The sequence below is a fragment of the Gossypium raimondii genome, chromosome 9 (assembly GCF_025698545.1).
Source record: "Gossypium raimondii isolate GPD5lz chromosome 9, ASM2569854v1, whole genome shotgun sequence".
NCBI lineage: Eukaryota > Viridiplantae > Streptophyta > Magnoliopsida > Malvales > Malvaceae > Gossypium > Gossypium raimondii.
Genome location: NC_068573.1, coordinates 44,526,556 through 44,550,716, shown reverse-complemented (window position 1 = coordinate 44,550,716; position 24,161 = coordinate 44,526,556). Strand labels below are relative to the sequence as shown.

Genomic DNA, 24,161 nt, shown 5'->3' with positions numbered 1-24,161 from the left:
TTGCTACGTTATTATTACTGGCAGCTTTGCTGTGATATTGGTGTGTTGGCTGGGTGGGTCGATTTTATCCCCACATGGTGTGTTGGTGGTACGGAGTGGTGTGTTGGTTGGATTGGGATGGGTTGCATCACTGCATTGTACTGATTACTGTATTGGGCTAAGGCCCACACTGTTACTATAATAGGCTAAGGCCCACATTGTACTGATATTGTATAGGGCTCATGCCTAGACTGATTCTGCATGTTGCATAGTGATTGGCTAGTAGGGGATTACACACTGAGTTTCGTAAACTCACCCTCTCCTTATAATTGTGCAGGTAATCCTCAACCTTAGATGATTCGGGGCTGCGAGGGACTCGGAGGTGGCCACACAACTACTGTCGATGTTTACATTTGCTTTTATTTTACTTTAAATTATAAGTTGGGTTTTGTTTTGTAATAAGGCCTTTAATTTGGATTTTAAATTTTAATTGGGCTTTTGCTTACATATTTTATACTGCTAGTTAGGTGAAAACGAATTTACAAAATAATCATTGTTTTCAAAGACACGAACTTTAAATGTTAGAGTTTTCAAATGCTTCCACGATTTAAATCAACTTAATATAGTAACAGCAGTTAATAAGGCAAACATTTGGTTAAATGTTCCGTTAAACATTATTAAAGGGGTTTCCAAACTTAAGAAACGAGTTTTATCAACAAGTCTAAATCTTGAGAGACACTTCAATGTGACACACCAGATACAGCCATAACATCTAGGCCGATTTTGGGGTGTTACAGAAGCTATAAAGAATAGCAGAAAGAATGCACACAAGGTGTTTGAGTAAATGCTCTCAATATTCTCTTATTCACAAAGAATAATGAAACAATGAATGGAGTGAGTACAAATGAGGGGGAGGCTCTTTATTTATAGTTGAGCTCTCCCAAAATCGACGGACAAGATTACAATACATCGACGGACAAGATTCATCATAACCCTTAAATCATAGGATTTACTGTAACACCCCTAACCTATATTTGTTACCGGAATAGGGTTTCAAAGTATCACCAAAATTTACAGATTAAAATATAGACAATTCATATCATTTATACAATCATATCAGGAATTTATCATAAAGCCCCTTACAAGAGCTCTTGAAGCCCAAAATATTCATTAGAAACAAGTCGGGACTAAATCGGATACTTAGAGATTTTTATTAAATCTCAATATTTTTCTAAAGTGCAGGCGACACACGCCCGTGTGGCTCACACGGTTAAGAGACAAGCCCGTGTCTCAGGCCGTGTGGGCATACAAAATAGGGTACATGGTTGTGTCTCAGCCCGTGTCTGTACCCGTGTAACTCACTGACTTAGGTCACACGACCAAGTTACACACCCGTGTGCTAGGCCGTGTGAACATAATAACTTATATTAAATAGGTGCAGGGGTCACACGGCCAAGCCACATGCCCGTGTGCTAGGCCATGTGATCAATTTTGAGCATTCTGTTTTGAAAATTTTAAGATGCAGGGGACACACAACTAAAACACATGCCCGTGTGGACGAATAATGCCATTTCTAAGCCAAATTTCTCATCCAATTTTAACATCAACCTATCATAATAAATTTCACATAAACAAACCATATCAAAGCACTCAAACATGCCAAAATCATGTTCTAAACATGACATATTACCACATTCAACCAATGTGCCTTTAGGCACCTCAAGTGACAATTTATTTTCATGTCTACCTAATACTCATATGCTATTCAATCTCCATTTCACTTTCATTCATTTATCCACACACACACACACCCAATTTATGATACCACATACATATATATATACATCAAAATGTACTAAACACTAGCCATTCAAATGGCTAATCTCAACAAAACATTTACTTGCCAACATTGGCCAATTAACCTATACATGTCATTATAACCAAAATTAGTTTTATATTTGTATCGAAATGGGCCGATGGATAGTGTGATGTGTCTCCGACTAGCTTTCAACCTTAACGAGCTCCTGAGTACTATAAAACAGGAGAAAATAAACGAAGTAAGCTTTAGAGCTTAGTGAGTTCGTATAACAAAAAATTAACTTACCATTCATTTACATATAAAGTAAGTACACGAAATACATCCAAAACAATTTGGCCAATAGTCTAAACATATATCTTTATCAAACAAGTTAATCATGTGTTTCATATGAATTTCAAGAAACATGAATGAGCTCATCAAATATCAAATTCCCATGTTCATAAATTTCCCACATCTTGTCTTCACATATATCAATTCCATGTATTTCAAGGTTATACGAGAAATGATTCGTTTAGTACTCATATTTTTCTCATGTCAGGATTTTGCCCGTTGAATCATTGAAAATATCGATGATACACAGGAAGTACACCTTTACAAAACTATAATCCGTCAATTCATATACATGAATGCTCATGCAAACATGTAAACGGAAAGCTCTTTCGATCCATAAAACGAGAAGCCCATGTGAGCCATGTAACGGAAAGCTCCAAAGAGCCATTAACGGGAAGCTCATACGAGCCAATGACGGGAAGGTTCAAGCGAGCCAATATCGGGAAGCTCCAGAGAGTCTTTAATCGGGAAGCTCATGAAAGAGATTTTTATTGGGAAGCTTCAAAGAGCCATATATCGGGACGCTCAAAAGAGCTGCGGTTTGTTCACAACACATTCAAGATCACAACCAATCGGGATGCTCTAAAGAGCTATTAACGGGAAACTAGCAAGAACCATATGACGGGAAGCTCATGAGAGCTAATAATGGGACGCTCTTTCGAGTTGTGGTGTGTCCGCAACACATGCAGGACCACAACCAATTCGAGAATCCTATATCTATCGAATTTTATTTATTCAAACGGGACTTAATACTTATTGATCATCGTCGAATAAATAATTAATTTCATACATGACAATTACATATTTCACATACACAACATTCAATTCAAACATATAAATATACAATTTAGTTACACGAACTTACCTCGACATGTGTTTGTGTACGTAAAATCTACTAATCTAATATTTTTTCTTTTCCTCGATCTAACTCCATATTCGGTCTATCCAGATCTATATGAATGAATTTAACATAAATTAATATAATTTATAATCAATTCAATCCAATACACATCTTTGGCAAAATTACCATTTTGCCTCTATACTTTTAACTAATTACGATTTCATCCCTAGGCTCGGAAAATGAAATTCATGCAATTTAATCATTATTCTAAGCCTAGCCAATTTTTACATATAACATTAACAGCCCATGTATTTCACAAAATTTAGAGTTTTTCTATAAATTTTACATATTTTCAATTTAGTCCCTAAATCATGATTTTATCAAAATTCCTTCACAAAAGTTGTTTATCTATCAACAACCTTTCATTTTCTACCATAAAACTTCATAATTCATGCATATTCTTCCATGGGAAAACTTTAATACTTTGATAACTTTGCAAATTAATCCCCAAGATAGCTAGATTAAGTTATTATGATCTCGGAAATATAAAAATTACTAAAAACGAGACAAGAATGCTTACCTAATTAATCCAAATAAGCTTGCTTGGACATAGGTTTTCATGGCTAGGGTTTCCATCTTTTTATTTGGGAAAGATGATGAAAAATGACAATATTTTAGTATTTAATTAATTTATTATCTTTATTTTATCATCTTTCCAATTTAATCCTTTTCTTTTCTTAAATTTCCAATGATGAGTAATCATACTTATCTACCAACTCTAATAAATGATCTATTTTCCATATAAGGACCTCCAATTTTGAATTCCATAGCTGTTTGATCCCTTTAGCTACTAGAATTCAATTTTTGCATTCTATGCAATTTGGTCCTTTTCATCAAATTAATCATATAATTGGTAAATTTTTCTTAACAAAATTTTCATACGAAATTTCTATCATAATGCAGACCATGAAATAATATAAAAATAATTTTCCTTCTAGACTCGAATTTGTGGTCCCGAAACCACTGTTCTGATTTCACTGAAAACAGGTTGTTACATTTACAAGATATGCCATATCAAATTTTATCCAATCTTTACAATATATGATTCTATCAATCTTCTAAGATTAGTTACCAAAATAGCCTAAGTTGTCATATCTTCATTATCGAGCCAACCAGGCTTTCCAATAGGTTACTGAATCGGGCCAATTTTTGCCGGCCAATTGATCTCCATCTACACAATAGACCTCCATCAGATGTATTTGGTGCGATGGTTACGGGCTTTGAACTGAGACCCATGACACTAGAGGCTTGTTTTAACCCGCAGGGAGATTTGTGAAGACGACACCCTAAGGCTTAGCATCCACACCTGTTTACTTGAACCTTAGACGTTGGTCCATTTAGACCTCATTAACTAATACATTTTTAACGTTAATTTGACGGAGATGTTAGCTATTGGACAAGGCAAGAGTGAGTGAAGTTCTCACGGTCACAGGCTTAACCACAAGGCTATAAGTTTCCTAGTAATCAAAACTAGATTGTTGAGAGTGGTCATTGGCCACCACGTGGGCCCTATAGCGTGCCACATAATTATCAAAATTTCTCTTATATTTTATTTGGTAGGGTGAAAAGAAAATTAGAAGGATGTAAAATTAAGCGGTCGAAAACTAAAAGAATGGAAAATATAATTTTTCTTTTTTATAAGTGTGCTTGATATGAAAGATAGAAAAGTAAAAAGAAAATGTAATTTTATTTTCATCTATTGCTTGGTAGAGTTGAAAAATAAAAATAAAGAAAAATAAAACATTTGAAAGAAATGCATAATTTTTAACTAAGATGCACCTCTCTCATTTTCTCTTCTCTAATCATTCTAATTTAAAAAAATTGATTTTATACATTAAGATTGAACATAATACATTCAAAATTTATTTTCTTTTCATTTTTTCATTCCCTCCTCCCATCCATCCACTTTTCCATTGAACTAAACACACCCTTAATCCTTTAGAGCAATTTGCATTCAATAAGGGGCAATCGAAGGGAAAGGGCGCAAGACTTTAAATGTTAATTTTAGCCAAAGCAATTAGGTCGGTATGCGCTACTTCTTTCCATTCAGCATGTTGTATGGCTTCATGAATAAATGTAGGCACAAGATGAATTATTTCAATTGAAAATAATTTCAATTTAAAGATTCCCAGCACAAGTTATCACTTAGCAATGAGTGGCCTAATGGATTTGTTAGGTGGTAATATGGTACAATTTTAGGGTGTAGTGTCATCTTATGGATCAAAATTATCAAATTTAGGAACTAATGTGGACTAGACCTGTCCATGGGCCGGGCGGCCCGGCCGAAATATGGGAGGGTTCGGGTAAAAATATAGGCCCGAAATATGGGCTTGGGCAAAAAAATGAGGCCCGTTTAAAAAATGGGCGGGCTCAACTTTTTTGGCCCGAGCCCAGCCCCGGCCCAACCCGAATATAATAAATATATATTTTTATTTTTATTTTTTAATTTTAAAATACTTTAAAAATATTTTTTATTTTAAAATATTTTTTGTGTTTATTAAAAATCGGTAGGGTGGGCCAGTTTCAAGCTTATTATTTTTTCTCTGGGGGGCTTGGGCAAAATTTTAGGCCCATATTTCGGGCTGGGCCAGGCCCAGGCTTAAGATTCGGGCCAAAATTTTTTTCTGGGCCCAGTCCGGCCCGACCCATGAACAAGTCTAATGTGGACCAAAAGAAAGTTCAAGAATTAAGTTGAGAAAAACTATCAATTTTAGAGACTAAAATTTGCATACATAGCAGGTGAAAAAGTAAGATAGCTTGAAGCTTCTATACTTTTTAAAATTTTAAAATTTATTCATTGTAGTTTTATTTCTATGAATTTAGTTACTATACTTTTAAATATTTAAAGAGACCTAACTCTTAATACTATTAATCTTTTTCTGCTTAATTTATTAATATGATATTTTAAAATATATATAAAAATTCATTTAATAACGATATAATAAAAATAGTTAATAAAAAACAATATTATTAATAATTAAATTTGAATTTTAAAATTATTAAAAATAAAAGTATAAAAATTAAATTTGAAACATTGAAAATCACTACTTACCGCATACTTCAACCTACCTGAATTATATCCCAAAATAAAAAGTCATATCTGCACACGTGTTCGATATTCATTGGTAAGATACAATCATTACGCTTACCCTAATTCGCTACTTTCCGATGTCCGATTAGTTATTTTGTCACCCTGTTTCCCTCTTTTTTCAACTTTCTCTCTGATTTTCTCGACATCCAAAGACATCCCTTAGTTTACGACTCTTCTTTTTTGCCTTCCCATTTTTGTTACTACTATTAGCAGTGGGGGAAACCTTTTCTTTCCTTTTTCTCTGTTAACGTTCTTGTTAAGGTTTGCTTCATGCAACTTTCTCTTCATTTTCTTGGTGAATTTTTGTTTTAATTTTCTTTCTCTTCTAGATTTTTTGTGGTTTTAATTAGATGGTATTTGGGTCTGAATCTGATCCATGTTTTAAAGTGATCTGTTTTGATTAAATTTTATAATTCACATCTTGGTAGAGCTGATCAGGTAATTTCGATAACGGTACTGTACATAAGTCTGAATTTAGGGTTTCTTACAACCGATAGGACAGATCCAGTTGCAGCATCTGTTTGGCTTGCGAGAAATTCGAGGAAAAAATGAAGGAAATTGGAAATTGAGATTGAGATTGAATATAACATGGTAGAAGTAAGAAACTTCATATTAATTAAATAAAGCTGTCTCCTATCTTTTCCAGCCCTTTTTGGCGTTGAGTTAAATACATATTTACCTACTTGAAGAATTCAGTAATCAGATAGTGCCTTATTCCTTTTGGTTAATTTAGCCCATTTGTAAAGTTTTACTAAACTATGGGATCAGTTAGGTTTATGAAATTGAGTTCATCTCACTTGATTATACCATACATTTCCATTGATGATAGTCTTACTCTTCCAATTTCAAACTCGTCATTGATTTTTTTGTATGCTTTGATAGTTTACCATATAGTTACACTATGAGGATTGGTGTGTTAACTGCCTCGAGAAGGCACAAGGTGGCTTGTTGCTTATCATGCAATTCCCTGAGCTTTTTACAATTTAACTCAGCATGAGTCGATGATCCACTTGGCCTAGTTCATCTGTTGGTTCTTTTATGAAGTTTGATGGTTGAGCGTTTAATTGTGGAAGAGATTCTTTTCCATATTATCTGGCACCTTTCCTGTGCTTGTGTGTAACTTTGCAATGGAGTTTTTTTTTTATGTTTACATGACTCAAATGGTGTTCCTTGTTTGCTGCAGTAGGGAAGGCAATGTGAGTTGTTTGAGCTTGCACTACAGTTACTAATTTCTGCGACGAGGATAAGCTTATTGGGTCTCTTAGTGTGCACAAGATGGGTAAATGCAAGGGTTGTGGGAAATTAGGTAGGATGATGCCAAGGGATGGACCTGTGAATGCTTTCCATTCTGTTCTTTTGTGTTCCCCTGTTGTTTCTGTTTGGGATTGCATTATCCGTAAGATGAGATATTTGTACAGGCCTGAGTGGGTGTAGTCTTGGTGTTGTATTAGTTAAAAGAATTAATTACTAGCAAATAAGTGGCATAAAGAAAAATAAAGTAAAAGAGGAAAAAATATAGATTTACAGGGAAATGTATACTATTTAGAAGAGCTGTTCAAAGAAAGATAAAAACAAGCTAATAGAACTCTAGGTCTAAAGCTTTTCAGTTTTCATGGATAACAAGGCATGCAATAAAGTGCAACCAGTAGGGAGAAAAGGGAAAAAGAAGCAAGTGAAGGATGAATTGGATCGAATTAAACAAGCTGAGAAGAAAAAGAGGCGGTTGGAGAAAGCCCTTGCTACTTCTGCTGCTATCCGTTCGGAACTAGAACAAAAGAAGCAGAAAAAGAAGGAAGAGCAGCAGAGGCTTGATGAGGAAGGCGCTGCAATTGCCGAGGCTGTTGCATTACATGTCCTAGTTGGTGAAGACTCTGATGATTCGTGTACGGTCATGCTAAACAAAGAAGAGAGGTTTAACCCTTGGGATTATGCCAACAATCTCAATCTATTTATGGGTGGAGGTAGAGGTTGCTTTCTTCAGCAAGGTCAAGCAAACTGGGGAGGGCAGGTCTCTGATGCATATAAAGATGGATGGGAGTGGGCGATGTTGGAAAACAGTAATTGGTCCTTACCATATGGAGCTTATGGAGGTGATCTCCAAGCATCGTGTTCATACTTAGAGGATGGAAGCTGGGGCAATACAGGAGTTTCAGCTGATCTTATTGCAGCACAGGCCGTTTCAGCACTCCAGATTACCAAGGATGCAGCGGTAGACACAATTGTCCTCAACGGTATGTTGGGAGGGTAATCGAGCGTATAATTGTTATGCTGCTTCAAGTATTTGCTCATAAATGTGTATCATTTGACTGTTAGTTGAATTTGGTTGTTTCTTCTTCAGTTTTAACTGCTGCACTTGTAATCCATATTCATTAGTGCATGGTTACGACTTCATGCAGCATCATTTTATTGTGGTTATCGAACAGGTCAGCTATCAGTTTTGATTCGCAAATTCTAAGAAATTGAATAAATCTAACAAATTTGGATAATTTTTAATGAAATGTTGGTTTGTTTTGTCTGTCAGTTTAGAAATATCAACCAAACAAACAGAAATGAAGGAACCGAGTTTAGTAGTTTCTATGGATTTACTCAATGAAGCTGACATTATTATTTATTATATTTCCAATTTTTCATCTTGCTATTCAGTATCACGTTTCAATATTTTCTCCTGGATTTAATAATGGTGCTTTTATTATTTATTGATTCTGTTATGATTGCTTTCCTTCTTTTTAAGTATTAATACCGGTTTGATTATTTGATCAATTCATTAGATAATTCAGCACTTTTTGAGAATTGGAAGATAAGCAAAAATATTAAACTTCGATAATTTGTACATCATAGTTGAAATAATACTTTACATAACAAATCTCTCTTAAAAATATCTTGATATTAGCATGTATGTTATTTATTTTCCAGCCCCTAACCTGATATACAAAGTAATTTGGAATCTGAATCCAAATATATAAATATAATTATCGAAGATCAAACCCCTGACAATCTAATATATACAGAAAATAGAATAAAAAATCACTTCATGAAAATTGAAAAGCTTGCACCGTAGTAAAGGTTCAGTATCACCTAACAATCAAACACTGCCCCAAGCACCACATGAGAATTTTGAGAGAATGATAGAGAAGAAAACACTATCTAAGTCCATGGGGCATAAAGATTTGAAAATATCCGTTTGGAGCTGAAAATTAACAATTTTACATTTATCCACAAAGAAGTGAATGCTTCTGGGAAACATTTCAGTCAAATATCCAGCAATGAATTCTGTCGCAGTGATTGTTCTGAATCGTGTGGATTCTGAAATATTGGTTGTTCAAAATCTTGCGAACTCCATCTCTGTGGTCTTTCTGGATCTCGAAAATTTTGTTGCATTGTTTGCGTAGAATTCTGTGGATGATGCTTTTGAAGAACATTGTTGTCCAATGTCTCGATTTCAGAACGGGTTGATGGTTTAGCACCCACATTGACGATATCTTTAAACCAAGCAGATTGAAAACTGGGGCATACGCTGTTTGAATTTCCAGTGGAATCGTCAGCACCACTAGATCCAGAGGTAACACCCAAAAGGAAACGATATGCCACTTTGCTCGCTGATACTATTTCAGTCTTGGCTTGTCTCAACTGCAATAATCAACACAACCATTTTAAGCACTAGCTGTATCCAGGGTTAAACTTAAGTTTTTAGGGCATTTCATAATTTCAGCCTAATAATTAGTTTCAATCTCAGGGCAATTTGTAATGCAAATTTTAACACATAAAAACAAAAGAATAGATAGCCGGAAAGGTGACAAACAAGCAGAAAAGAACATTAACGCAAATTTTGATTTGCAAGTGTTTTCTATCCTCGGAATATTAGGACAAAATGCCTTGATAGATTATTAGTGTAATAATATGAGAAAAAGCCTATTTATTGCTAACCTATATACTAAAATATTTTCCTATATACTAAAACATGCGTAAAAAATAAATGAAAATTTTACCAATTGAATTAGTTTATTGCTAACCTATATACTAAAATGAAAAATTTTCCTATATACTAGAACATGTGTAAAAAATAAACGAAAATTTCTGTCTTTGCTAAATGACACTCAAGGGAGTGGCTAAAATTTACCAATTGAATTAGTTTATTACTAACCTATATACTAAAACATGTGTAAAAAATAATACTCCTATGCTAACTTTTTCCCCTATTCTGCTAAATATGAAGGCAAACACCACAACAAGAAGCCTTTGAAACAGACAACAGTCCTAATAGCTTCTAGTCAAGCAATATATAAAAAAGAAGACCAAATGAATCTCGAATAAAGGTTAATAATGCATGCCTAACTGCACAAATGCATGCATCTACATGCAGAGTACACAATAAAACTATTTCTGTAATGTTCAGATTGAATATATTTGGCAGTGTTGCTTGCTTAATAATCCTAAAAAGGATTTTTTTAGCAGATTATGAAGCCCATGAACTAAGGAACAAAATCTCACCCGAAAGGCAGTGCTTTCTGCTATTTCTATTGCAGTGTCACCAGCATTGGCAAAACGATTAACCCAACCTGTTTCAAAAATTGTTAGAATGAGAAAGCCACTGTAAACTGAAATGATACAGACAAAAAAATGCACTATTCATTCTTCCTGACCAAAATTACTCTCCTCAAGATACAGCCACCATTGGCCTGCATACAGAGTGGAATTCAAGTGACATGATTGCCTTTAGCCTTCACATCCCAACATTAGGAATAAGGCCAGTAGCCAAGACAAACCTAAAATAGTTCTTTCAAAGATTCATGTTTATCACAAAAGCACACAGATGATAGAACAAAAGCAGCAAAGCACTCGGATCATATTAGCACTGACGAGCTAATAATTGGCATGAACCAGGACCACAATGTTCCACTACTTGATATTGGGTGGCACCAGACCAAGTTTCAAGAGATGAGGCATATAGTTCTACTTAGATCATACTTAATATTCACTGAACAATTGTATCCAATGATGGAATAATGCCATTAGTAAAAGAAAATTCAGGAATGAAAAGAGGTTTTTTTTAGTTCAGCTAAAAAGCTAGGCTACAAAGTTGAAGGGATAGATAAAGCAGTAATCAGTAGATATATCTAGAGCTGTTTAACCCAACAACATGACACTTAAGTTTACCTGGAAGCTTTTGGACACCAAGCCTTTCACAGAAGTCATCGCAAAAGTGGTTGCAATTTTTGGATAGCAAGTCATAGGAACTTCCAGGCCACTCTCTACTAAGTTCCCGCAATATCTGGTTAACCTTGAATATTGAAAAGTTAGTTCTTCCAAGGACCACGGACTCACGATATGTATACATTGGATTTTTTCCAGATGGACAACTAAAAACTCCAGATCCTTGCTCACAGAAGCCAAAAGACCATTCATCTTCTCCATATACCTGTCAGTTTGGGAAATAAAGTTGAAAAGAATGGCATCAGTAACAAAAGAATCATGAGAAGTTGGCAACCAACATGAAAACTTCGGAGAATTAACACGTCATATGAATTTTTTTTTTTGGGGGGGGGGGGTAGGGAGGCCTTAGATATAAGACAGGTATTTTAATCTGATGTGTTATGGGCATGATATCAACAAAATTAGAATATAAAAACATCATGAACATGTAAAGTGTCAGCAACAAGATTAATGACAAAACAAATCTAAAGTGTGCTCAAAGAGAAGATAAGCCTTGCCAGTACCCATAATTACAAGAAATTGAAAGAGAAACCGTACTCTTTTCATTCCCAGTAACATGATTTAGTTGCAAGATTCTCCAAGATAGAGTGATTGAGTGGCAAACTTTCTACAATTTTTTTCCAAAAGTAGAACTAGAAATTGATATAAATAATCCAGGAACCCTCAAATCTAGTTACATGATTAAAAAGTAGCAGACGTTTCACTTGAAACTTTGTATAATTGGACTAAAATAAACCTCAGCTCCGCAATACTTTGGCCACTGAGGTACTGACGAGACACTCCAAAAACACTCAGAAATCTTTAGCTAAATTTGGATAAACTAAAGAAGGAAAAGAAATACATTAAAAAGTATAGCTAATCAATCTCGGGTTACTCAAAAGCAATGATATGATTCTGAGGCTAAAAAAGAAACAGTGAAACTATAAGACTTTACGATGCAGAGTAAGGTAATCATCAATCCTATCATTGTAGTATTATCTTTTCCTTTCAAAGATACCTTAAAAGTTGAAAATACTCCTTTACAGCAAAATAACCTACTTATTTGAAGATACTACAGAAAGCACCAATCAAAACATCAGACCTTATTTGTTAAACATTTGCAATAAGTAAACAAGTAAAACTCTAGAAATTCAACACAAAACCTAAATTTCTAAACCAGAAACCCTAAATCCATTCATCACAACATGAAAGAAATTAAAAAAAATCCAAAAAAATGGAGTGAGAAAGAAGAGACCTGAACGGCACTGTGGAAGATGCCACCGAGGCCGATTCCATCCTTGAAGATCTTGTTGATTTGAACAATGGTGCTGTTGGTTTTATCGGACTCACTGTTCGTCACATCGTATACATGTAAGATCACCTCCATCATCTTCAACATCAAAACCCTAACCCCTCTCTTTCTCTCTCGACTCAAATCTTTCACACACACACCGGAAAACCGTAATCCCTACTCTTCGTTATCTCCCTCCCGCCCTCTTTAAGCTTCAAAAACCAGCGATTCAAAACAAGTTCGTCGCTCTTTCGCACTTCCTTTTGCCCTTAATTCCGTAATTTAACCTACAAATTTCTTTCATAATAACAGTGAGAAGTAGTTGTGTTTCGACCTCACGGAATCTATTTATAATTATAATTCTCAAAAGATTTTATATTTAAAGGGAGAGAGTTCTTTTAAAATTGGGCCGGAAAACTGTTATCGTCGAGAGTTTCGGTTAAAATTCAAGAACAAAGGTGATTGCTTAGAGAGGAAAATGACGGGCATTTGCATATTGCCCTTGGAAGTTTATAGAAATTACGAAAAGGGAACTGTTGGGTTGGATAAGGTGTCCCCCCCACTCTTTTTTTTTCCCTGAAATTATCTTTTTGCCCTCGTGTTGTGTATTTGCTTACCTTCTCCTATGTTTCTTGGAAAATAATATTTAATACATTTTGAGTATATACATTTACGTACTTACAATTAATTATAATAATTTTTATATTAAAACGTTGTGATTAACTATTGATGTACAAACCTAAAATTTTTTTTGAATATTTCTTTTTGCAAATTTTATAACTAATTGAGTTTCTTTGTTAAAATATATTAAATTTAATATTAGATTAATGTTGTAAGTCAAGTGGACATTAACTCAATTAAATTTTTTTACAAAATAATAAATAAAATGTTTTTATTTTTATTTTTATATTTTATAAAAATTATAAAACAAATTAAACCTTAACTAAAACTCTTATGACATGATTTATTTAATTTTCCATTAAGTGAATATTAGTGTGGATAAGAATAAAATATGATAAATAAATTTGCAGTTAAATTTAAAATAGGGTTTTGGATGATAATTAATCAAAATAAATAAAAAGAATCCACTTACAATTTATACACGATGAGATTGTTAAAATGCAGGATGAATTGTTAAATGATTAAAATTAATTGTGTCAATATTCTAAATGAATTTTTTATTTAATATAAAATTTTAGTAAAACAATGTTAAATAAGATATAGTTACTTGACACTTAATGTAGAAAACATTAAGTCTATTTTGTTTTATTAAAAATTAAAATAAATTATTTTTAAAAAATATATATTCAAATTATCATATATCTTTCATTTAAAACTATCTAAAATAATATTAAATATTATATTAATAATATCAAAATAAAAATATATATAAAATCAATATATACTTTTATCAAAAATATAATTGTATTTGGTACTCATATTTACTAGTACTTATAAGATTTAAAGTAAATTACCAAAATAGTCATTTTGTTTGTTTTAAGTTATATTTTAATTATTTATGTTTAAAATGTTACGTTTTAATTACTTACGTTATCGTATTATTATATTTTAGTCATTGAAACGTTAAATTATCATTTAAAAAGGTTAAATTCTACAATTAATCTGTATATATTTTTTATTTTAAGTAATTTATTATTTTTCCTTTTATATTATTTTAACTTTCCTTTCTTTTAGGTTAAATTTTGAGCAATTTAATTCTGCAATTGCTCACGGACGAATCATGACTCATACAGTTGCTTACGAGTAAATCTCTCACTCAATTTAGTTGTAGGCTCCTGCAAAAATTAAAGATAAAAAGATACAATTTATCCTACCCATAAAACAAATTTGATATGATCGGTTAGTATCATCACTCTTGTCTAGTCTAGGTTAACAATCATCCATAAGCAAGCACTACATATGATGAAGTTGGGTTAAAGGGATAGAATATTTCCATTTTTAATGTGATAAAAAATTAATTTTAAATAGTTTAGTCACTCAAATAGAAAAATAAATTTAAAAATTTGGTGACAAAAATAAAATGCATGCAAAATTATAATGACCATTTTTATTTTACCCAAAATAAAAATAGTAATAATTTAATAGAAATGGTATATTAATGTTTTTTAATTTAGTTGTTACCCGACTAAGCTACGACACCAATTTAGTTATTGTTTAAATAATAGTATAAATATATATGATGTGGTAAAAGAATTTATTTATAAATTCATATATTACTCTTAATTATAAAAAGATGAGGAAAAACTATTAAAATAGTCACTTCTGTTTACCTTAGCTTATATTTTAGCCACTTATGTTTGAAATGTTATGTTTTAGTCACTTACGTTATCGTGTTGTAACATTTTAGTCATTGAGCCATTAATTACTGTTAACGGTGTAACGGTAAGCTGACGTGACACGTTAAATCATCATTTCAAACGAAAAATTTAAGTTAAATGCTACAATTGGTCCCTATATTTTTTTCATTTTAAGCAATTTTTTCTTTTATGGAAAAAAAAGGAAAGTTTACCCAAAATGTTACAATGCGGTAACATAAGTGGCTAAAACATAACATTTCAAACATAAGTGACTAAAATGTAACCTGAGCTAAATAAAAGTGACTATTTTAGAAGTTTAACCAAAATATTATAATAATAATACTGAAAGAAATCTTTCTTGTCCCGTCTTCGCCTCGATAGTACCTTCCCACATCAACGTGTAAATCCGAAGCTAAAACAGAGCTCCAAAATCGCATGGGAGGTTTAGCTTTCTGTTTTTTTTCCTGGGAAATCCATTTGGACTTCAATTGAGCTTTCAATTTCCCGTTGAACTCTAACTATCGCTACAGCGTCCTTTCATGGCTTCCCTTGTTTCAATTTTTCTTCTGCTTTTTACCTGTTCGTTCTCCAATTTCTCAGCTGAAAGGTAAAGGAAAAACCCGATCTCACTTTTTTTTGTTTATTTTGGAAATGGGCAGTGGAAATTATCCATATTACAGTTGCTTGTCTTGATTTTGAATGAATCAGGCAATCAATCCATTTCGTACACAGGATTAATGAATTACCCTTTATTCGTCATCTGGGTTTTTGTTAAAATCTCGTATTTTCATGCATAACAATTATATATGGTGGACATTTAACCCGGATTAATTTTATTTATTTATTTATTATTATTTTGTGGATATCACTATTTTAGTTGTTAGTACCTTTCGTTGATTGATTATCTTTAGGAAAAAGTCAAATTTGCGTGGATGAGATTTCATTGAGCATTTTATTTATATCTAATATAAAGAATTTCGGGTTCCCTTCCATGGATTCTGCTTTCTTTGGATGATGAATTATTCTTCATGTTCTTTAGTTATGTTTCTAAGAAAATGTTCAGTTTCTTCACCCAATGGAGGTCCTTTTTATAACATTTTTCCATCTGGTGTTGTTTTGCACGAGTAGCCGGAAGGAGTTGAAGGACAAGGAGGATATTCATTTGAGACATTTGGTTCAATCCAATGTAATTGACCCTTCACGAGTGATGCAACTTTCATGGCGGCCAAGGTCAGGTAGTGATGGACTTATTGTTTGCTTATTGCTGTGTTATTTTCACAGGTTATCTTTTCGCGAGTCAAATAGGCAGTTTCTTGAATGGTATTGCATTATAGTTTTGTATGAACTTTTATGAGATTCTCAGTTGCTCCTTTAGCTTTTGCAAATATGTTGATCTTTGTACTTTCATTGGCGCATTTAAATCTTCTTCTAAAAATCTGCCATTATTTTGCTTGCAATAGGGTCTTTCAATATAGTGGCTTTCTAATGGACGAGGAGTGCGACCTCCTTATTTCTTTGGTAGAGTTCTGCCCCACTGATTTGACTACTTCAATTCAATAAGCCTAAACTGGTTTAAAGTAGTTATTAAATTGTTATGGACTTAGGGCCATGGAGCAAAAGAAGGAATTTTGGGGATCAATGATGATCGAGCTATTGTTGAGACACGCAGGCAGCTTGCAAGTTCAGAAACTTTGCTGAATACAAATGTGAGTTCTGTTGTCTTCCAAGCCAACAATTTCTGCATACTCTGTTGCTTTGCTTACTCACAACCTATTGATGCAACTGTTTGATACACTCAAGAACTTGATTTCATACTCTAGTTCTGTTTTCTCGCTTCTGAAGTTGACACTTGGGCAAATTTAAAGTGGTTTGCTAGTAAATATCTCTTTGATAATTTTAAGCCGTTCTTGAGCCAATCTCAGTATCTCTTCCTTGCTTTGGCTTTTGCCAGGAAATCTGTCCTCAGTCTGACTTTTTGTGTGTTGCGAATGTTACAACGATATCCTCCTTTACTACTACTGTTCTGTTGCTATATATACTACCTAGCACATAAAATATATTGCTACCAGAAAGAAAGAAAACTCAACATAAAATTTCTACCAATTATTTTAGTTCCCATAAGAGAATCAATAGGTCTGCTATCCTAACAATCGAGTTTCAGAAGTCAAGTACATCCTTTGGGATAGTGAAATCCTCTCAAAAGATCTTGCAACTTCTACACCTAAGAAATATAACAGATCTCCTAAATCTGTCGCCTAAAATTTAGATCGTATATATGTTTCCAATGCTTGTATCCCTTCACTATCATCACCGCTAATGACAATATCATCCACATAGACAATCAATAAAAAGTTACCTTCTATTTTTGTTGCTAAAAGACAAATTTGTCTACTCCTCACCTTGTAAGACTGAATGTGTGCATTTACGGGTACCTGTACCTTCATTATGGTCCCTTTGGCCACCTTGAGCTCCTCGATGACCAGCAGAGCTACCGCCATTAGATGTACCCCCTATACCTTCATGGTTAGGCTATGTAGCTGTTGCAAACTGTTCAATACCTAAACTACTTGAAATAAAAGCAGATTTTTCTGCACCAGAATTGGTATCACTAGTAAGCCCTTCCTTGGATAAGGAACATTGAAAAACCCGAAAATGAGCTTGGGCAAAGAGTGGAAAGATCAGCTTTCCTAGAATATTTGATTTTGGTGACTCAAACATTAGAAGTAAAGTAGACAAAAAATTGAACAAGCATTTGCTATTGTTGTTTATGCATTTCCCAAACATCAGCAAAAATAAAGTTCGAGAGTATTTAGCTCCTCATATCTTCAAGTGAGCAATATATTCTGTCATTGATCTATGATTCTTTCAACCCAAGAAACTCTAGGGAGAGATGAAAATATGGGTTAGATGACTAGTATAAAGCAACTTAAAATATTACCATACATCTTTTTATCTATCAAAGGTGGCTGCAATTTGCAAATATTTGGGTTACATTGAACTTAAGAAAAAGATAATATCTGAGCTTGTACTTGTACCCAATCTTGAGTTTGTTTTATCAATACCAAGGGGTTGGTTTGAAAATCAGAAATTTTTTATCAAGAATGTGTGGCTCTGATACAATATCACTATGTTGCTTAGACTCTTTATTTTTCTTGAAATACTTGTGTCCAACATGTGTTCAACAAGCATTTGGACATGGGTATGTGGGTTGATCCTCCAACCTCCAAATACATGGAAAAGAACTTAGAAAAAGTTGAAGATAGCCATGTTAGATACGTACTCGTATATGATATTCATACCCAAGTCTGAGTAATATAACCATGTTATTGAGGGAAAAGACTTAGAGTCTACCAATGTGGTAGTCTCCTATGTATTTATATTAAAACATACACTAGTACCAATAACTGATATACGGGATAACTTAACATTATTAAATCCCTTTAACATAACACTAATAAATCCATTTTCAGCTTGATTTGCATATGTAATGGCGGGCAGATTGATAACTTTCTTCCTTGTATTCCTTTCCCTTGCATATTTCCCCATTGCTGTTGTGTTTAAATTCTAAATATCAGTGAACTTTAAAATCTTCTATAAATTAGCTTTATAATAGTGGAAACCATCAGTTTCTTGAAGCCTCTATACACTTGATGAATGTCACTAAAAGAGAAATTAATCAATAATGTGCATTAACATCCGGCAGCATGATTCATGAATGATCTGTAACTTTGAAATATGTTTGTGCCTTCTAGGATACAGTTCTTGCAATGATTGAGGAAAGAATTTCAGCTTGGACTTTCCTTCCTAAAGGTATTGTTAACCATCTTTTTCATCTTCCTACTATGACTGTCTTTTCTCATGAGGGACGTTTTCATTTCACTGTAACTTAATGTTCATTGTGCTTTAGAGAATAGTAAGCCTCTATATGTTCAGCACTATGGACTTGAGGAGACTGAACAAAACTTGGATTATTTTGGCAATAAATCCACATGGGCTTTAAGTGAGCCTTTGATGGCAACTGTGATTTTGTACCTTTCAAATGTTACCAAAGGCGGTGAGATCCTTTTCCCTGACTCAGAGGTGAGAATGAATCTACCTCAAACCTTCATTAACCGTTTGGAGCTAAAAAATTTACCCCTACTCAATAAATGCATCCCTACTGCTGCAGTCAAAGAGTGAGACATGGTCAGATTGTACAAAGACCAGCAATATCCAAAAACCTGTAAAGGGAAATGCCGTTCTGTTCTTCACGACTCACCTCAATGGATCTCCTGACAGTAGTAGCTCGCACGCAAGATGCCCTGTTCTTGAAGGAGAAATGTGGTTTGCTACGAAATTCTTCTACCTAAGGGCTGTGACGGGAGAAACGATATCGTTTGACTCCAGCAGAAATGAATGTTCAGATGAAGATCCCAGTTGTCCTGAATGGGCTGCTGTTGGGGAATGCCAGAGGAACCCTGTTTTTATGGTTGGTTCTCCTGATTACTATGGTACATGTAGGAAGAGTTGTAATGCTTGCTGAACAAGGAATAACGCTCCCATATGGTTTGTTTCCATTGTTCTTATAATACCCAGTATAAAGTAGTTTCTTCTTTTTAATTTCATGTACTCTGTTTCCGGGGCATTTTCGATTGTTTCAGAACAGATAGTTGATCAATTTTAAGGAAATTATTTAACATCGAGAAAAGGGTGTTCATCCTTTTTTTTTATTTGTATAATTTAGAAAATTTATTGCAGTAAGGGACATGTCGGTAACAAATGTTGAAAGGTGTGGCAAGGGGACGCCTTTTCTCTCAAGCTTAGAGTTACGTAATATGGAATGGGAAGCCTAGTTTGCTATTATTTGCTGAAAAGTTTGCAAGTGTCATCCAAACAATGTTTGATTCAATTCTCTCTTATTAAAAAAAAAGAGTATAATGACTATTAATAGAATTTGACAAAAAACAATCTTTTATTTTATTTTGGTATAATGCTAAGTTTAGGTTTAATCCTTAGATATTTTAATTAAATTAAACATTTCGTATAAAAATAGTAAAAGATCAAAACACCATCTTAATAATATTCATTATTTTATTAAAAACGATTTTAAGTAAATTGTCTGATTGAGTTGATGTCGAATTGACTTGTGAGTCATGACATCAACTTAGACACATTATATATAATTAGACATTGTCACACTCACGACGGGGTGGAAGCAAAACATAATATTAAAATTATATTTATAAAAATAATTAATAATTGAGTTAGAGGTGAAATAGTGAAGTGTTTATGGTTACATATTCCTTTTAAGTTTGAGTTTGAACTTTGAACTTTAGATATTATATTTGTAGTTATTTTATTTAAACATTTCATATAAAAATAGTAAAATATGAAAACCAGATTATATTAATGTCCAATTCTTTATTAAAAGGAAGCTTTTAAATAATTTTTAATTGAGTTAGTATTAAATTGACTCATGACACAAACTGAATAAAACGTTTTATACAAATACAAATATATTAGTATAGATGTAGATATTAAAAGGTTAATTTCAAATAAAACCATGCTGTATTTAAAACATCTTTATTTCGCACCTGCTATAACACGTTTAATAAGTTTTTAAAGAAAACATTGATTAAAATATAATTCATGAATTGATTTTAAATTTATTAAAATGACATAATAATTACAAACCGTAAATTAGTATTCCATTTTCTTAATTTAATAGTATTTAAGGAAAATGTGGGTTTTACCTGTATGTTATTAGGATTTAGAGGAGATAAGTACTATTATATACAAATATGTATTCAACATGATTAAATATATTTTTACTTTTTTCATGTTCTAAAGAAATATTTTAAACATTTAAAATATATATGTAAGATATAAATATTTTTTTAAAAAATAAACAGGGCAATCAACTAACTATTAGTAAATTTCTTTTTTGGTCACCCAACTACGAAAAGTTACAAAATAGTCGCCCAATTATTCAATTTTGACTTTTTTTTTGTATCAGGTTCCTAACAGTGACAGCTTTTAAAACTGACATAATATCAACTTTAATCTTAAACATTATAATTCTAGAAAAAATTGACACTCAACAATTACAAAGTGGGTAATTTGGTCCTTTTTTGTAGTTTTTTTTTTTTTGACATTGAGGGTTAATTTTACAAGAATGAGAAAAGATGAAAATTATTATCTTGGATTTTGGGGTGTTTCCATAGTTTGTACATTTCCATTTTACAACAATATTTTTTTCAATTTTTATGTCACAAAAAAAGAGAGCAAAACTATAAAAAAAAAAAGAGACCAAATTACACAATCTGTAACAATTGAGGGTTAGATTTTTTAGAATCAATACTAAATTTACACAATATATAAATATTGAGGGTTAAAATTGTTATTATGCCAATTTTAAAAACTACCACTAGAGGTGCTCATGGGCTAGGTCGGGTCGAGTTCATTCAAGGTATCTAGACCAACAAAAGTTTTCTAACACATTAAAATTAAATTAAAAATATTTATGATAAAAAACACTACCATAAATATAATAAATGTTTTATTATATTAAAAACACATAAATATAACAAATGTTTTATTGTATTAAATATAATTTTTAAAATTTTATATTTTGAGTTTTGACGAGAATAATATTCTACGATAAACAATCCATTTATTTTCAAATGTTTTGGTAATTCCTCATTGGGGAATGAATCAAGATAATTTTGAATTAGAGTTCTAAAGTTTTATTCATCCCTCGTTAAAATAACATCTCGCGGTTTGCAGCGATAACTTAGTATATCTATTGTACGTCCATTAATGAAAATATGTCTATAGTTAACTAATTGAAAATCTTTAGGAAAAGTTGAAACCAATTATTTAGTTGCCTAAGTTTTTTTTTTTAAGGTTTTGGGTAATGGGTTTAGTTGTTATTGAGTTAGTAATTTAACATAAATATAAAAAAATATAATTATTATTTAACATATATAATTAATATATTATTTTTATAAAATAATATATTTGGGTCGGATTGGGCTTGGGTCAAAATTTTTTTGCGCAAATCCTGACCCATATAGAAAATAGGCTTTAAATTTTATCCAAGCCCATTTTTCGGCATCGTATATTTGTTCAAACCCTTCCATTCTTTGAGCAGGCCGTCGGGTGATCATTTTATAATTTTTCATAATTCGATGAGCAAAAAAGAAATTTACTAATAGTTGAGTGACTACTAGTGTGCTTTACCCAAATAAATATTCGAATAACATATATATTTTTATAATATAATAATTTGATCTACCCTACCCATTTCTCTTGTTTTTCTTAACTATAACAATGTTTTCAAAACTAGACCGATGGTCGAATCAGTCAAATAACTATTTTTCATTTCGACCTGTACGTCTAGTTTGATTAAATAAATTATTTAAAAATTCAAATAAATATAAAAAAATATTTTTAAGAAATAGAGAAAACTGTTTCAACTAGTCTCCATTGGTTCGTGGGTCAACTAATCTAACCTCTCTAATTATATCGGTATCTAGATCAGTTTTCAATCCAACCAATCCAGTACGGTTCAAACAAAATCTAGATCATTGTGTAGTTCTTTTAGCACATATGTAACATGAATCAAGACAATAAAGGTAAATAATAGCAAATGACCAGTATCATTCCAAAAAAAAAAAAGAACACAAGTGCATTATAGTCGAAATTATGAGTACAAAAAATAGTTTTCAAATAAAATTTCGTTTATTGAGATGCCAGGTTATCCCAGCCAGCGATAGTCAATTGAAACCAAACGGGATTCTAGCAGGTGGAAGAATATGAAACTCCACACAATTTAGCCATTTTCGCAATCTCAACTCTGTCAAAAACACGTTTGACATCTTCTATCTTCATGTACTCACAATAGCATGGCGCCTGTTCCTTCATTTTTTGGCAACAACCGGATGATGGAGGTGGCTTCTTATACGCGTTCAAGCATGAGCTATACTCCAAGGGGTTATCACATTTCGGCGCTGGCGCTGCCTCTGCACCCGAAAATAACACCACCACTAGAGTCACCACGCACAAAACAATAAGGGAAAACCTCTTCATGTTTCTTTAAATAAAAATTTTGCTAGCTGGGAGACTAATAATGGTAATTTGTGTTGGTGTGTTTTTTCCATTGAAATTTGGCACAATTTATAGCAGTTGGATTATTAGTTGCCGAGAGTTTTGGACAATACGTGTAAATGTGTAAATTTGGTAAAAGGATGTTGTTAGGTTTACTATTTTTGAGAGAGATAAATTGTGGTAAAAAAAATTTGAAATGTGCCTACAAAGCCGAGAAAATAGCTTAATCTTTGAACAATTTAAATTTAAAATTGAAATTAAAATATATGGTTTTTTTTAGAATATTAAATTTTTAATTTTAGTTGTTATGGTTTATTTTAATGGTCTCAATTATTTAAAGAGTCACTAAAAAAGTAAAATAGAAAATGAAAATCACTAATAAATTAAATCAAAATTATGGTATGAGTAAAATTTTTTAGATCACTATTTATAAAATTATTATCCTCTTCTTCATTTTCCTTCAGATGCGTTTGTTTTACGGAAAATGACTTACAAGTCATCGAAAAATAAGTTCATTTTCCTGAAATTTTTTGAAGTAACAATCTACTTCGAAGTTTAAAATTGTTAATGTATATTTCCTTAAGGAAAGTAGCATAAGTTGAAACCTTAACCGTTTGGTCTTTTGGGTTATAATATTATTCACCGTTGCTCTGTTTTGGATAGCCAACAAACATGCACAATTCTATCTGTACTTCCAACTTTTTTGCATCTTTAGCCGACATGTAGGTTGGGCATCCCCAATTCCTAAAATGATTTCAGCCTGGCTTCATGCTGTGCCACATTTCGAATGGATCTTGAGGTGTTGCCTTAGTTTTTATGTAATTTAGAATGTAGCAAGTCGTTAGTAATGCTTAATCCCAGAATGATATCGATAGTTGTGAATAACTTAACATTGAATAAATCATATCAAGCAAGGTTTTGTTCCATCTCTCTGCCACGCTATTTTGTTGTGGATTACCCCACATAGTTAATTGGGATAGTATCTTATTCTCTATGTGGTATCCTATGAACTCGTCCAATAAGTATTCCTCACATCGGTCAAACCGAAGTGTCTTAATGGGTAAACCTAATTGTTTCTCCACTTTCACATTAAACTCTTGAAAATTTTTAAAAGTTTCACTCTTGTGGTGCATTAGATACACATAAAAATATCT

At 32.6% G+C, this 24,161-nt stretch overlaps 3 protein-coding genes across 5 annotated transcripts; 2 read left to right on the top strand and 1 right to left on the bottom strand.

The window, feature by feature from the left end:
• Window positions 1-6,204: 6,204 nt before the first annotated feature.
• Window positions 6,205-8,618, top strand: LOC105800131 (uncharacterized). 2 transcript variants are annotated; one of them, XM_052621389.1, is made up of 2 exons: window positions 6,205-6,381; window positions 7,307-8,618. In XM_052621389.1, the coding sequence occupies exon 2, from the start codon at window positions 7,733-7,735 to the stop codon at window positions 8,366-8,368; it is 636 nt and encodes a 211-aa protein (XP_052477349.1). In that variant the 5' UTR covers window positions 6,205-6,381; window positions 7,307-7,732; the 3' UTR covers window positions 8,369-8,618. The 2 variants fall into 2 exon arrangements, with proteins under 2 accessions (XP_052477349.1, XP_052477348.1); XM_052621388.1 differs by having other exon boundaries at window positions 7,304-8,618.
• A 514-nt stretch (window positions 8,619-9,132) lies between these two features.
• Window positions 9,133-13,069, bottom strand: LOC105800130 (uncharacterized). Its single transcript, XM_012631058.2, has 4 exons — window positions 12,566-13,069; window positions 11,275-11,536; window positions 10,609-10,676; window positions 9,133-9,747 (listed from the first exon to the last, which is right to left on the bottom strand). The coding sequence occupies exons 1-4, from the start codon at window positions 12,707-12,709 to the stop codon at window positions 9,370-9,372; spliced, it is 852 nt and encodes a 283-aa protein (XP_012486512.1). The 5' UTR covers window positions 12,710-13,069; the 3' UTR covers window positions 9,133-9,369.
• A 2,207-nt stretch (window positions 13,070-15,276) lies between these two features.
• LOC105800129 (probable prolyl 4-hydroxylase 12) lies at window positions 15,277-19,606 on the top strand. 2 transcript variants are annotated; one of them, XM_012631057.2, is made up of 7 exons: window positions 15,277-15,526; window positions 16,048-16,154; window positions 16,380-16,437; window positions 16,524-16,625; window positions 18,672-18,729; window positions 18,827-18,999; window positions 19,088-19,606. In XM_012631057.2, exons 2-7 carry the CDS (start codon window positions 16,138-16,140, stop codon window positions 19,439-19,441), a joined length of 762 nt encoding a protein of 253 aa, XP_012486511.1. In that variant the 5' UTR covers window positions 15,277-15,526; window positions 16,048-16,137; the 3' UTR covers window positions 19,442-19,606. The 2 variants fall into 2 exon arrangements, with proteins under 2 accessions (XP_012486511.1, XP_012486510.1); XM_012631056.2 differs by having other exon boundaries at window positions 15,278-15,526; window positions 16,048-16,149.
• Window positions 19,607-24,161: the final 4,555 nt, after the last annotated feature.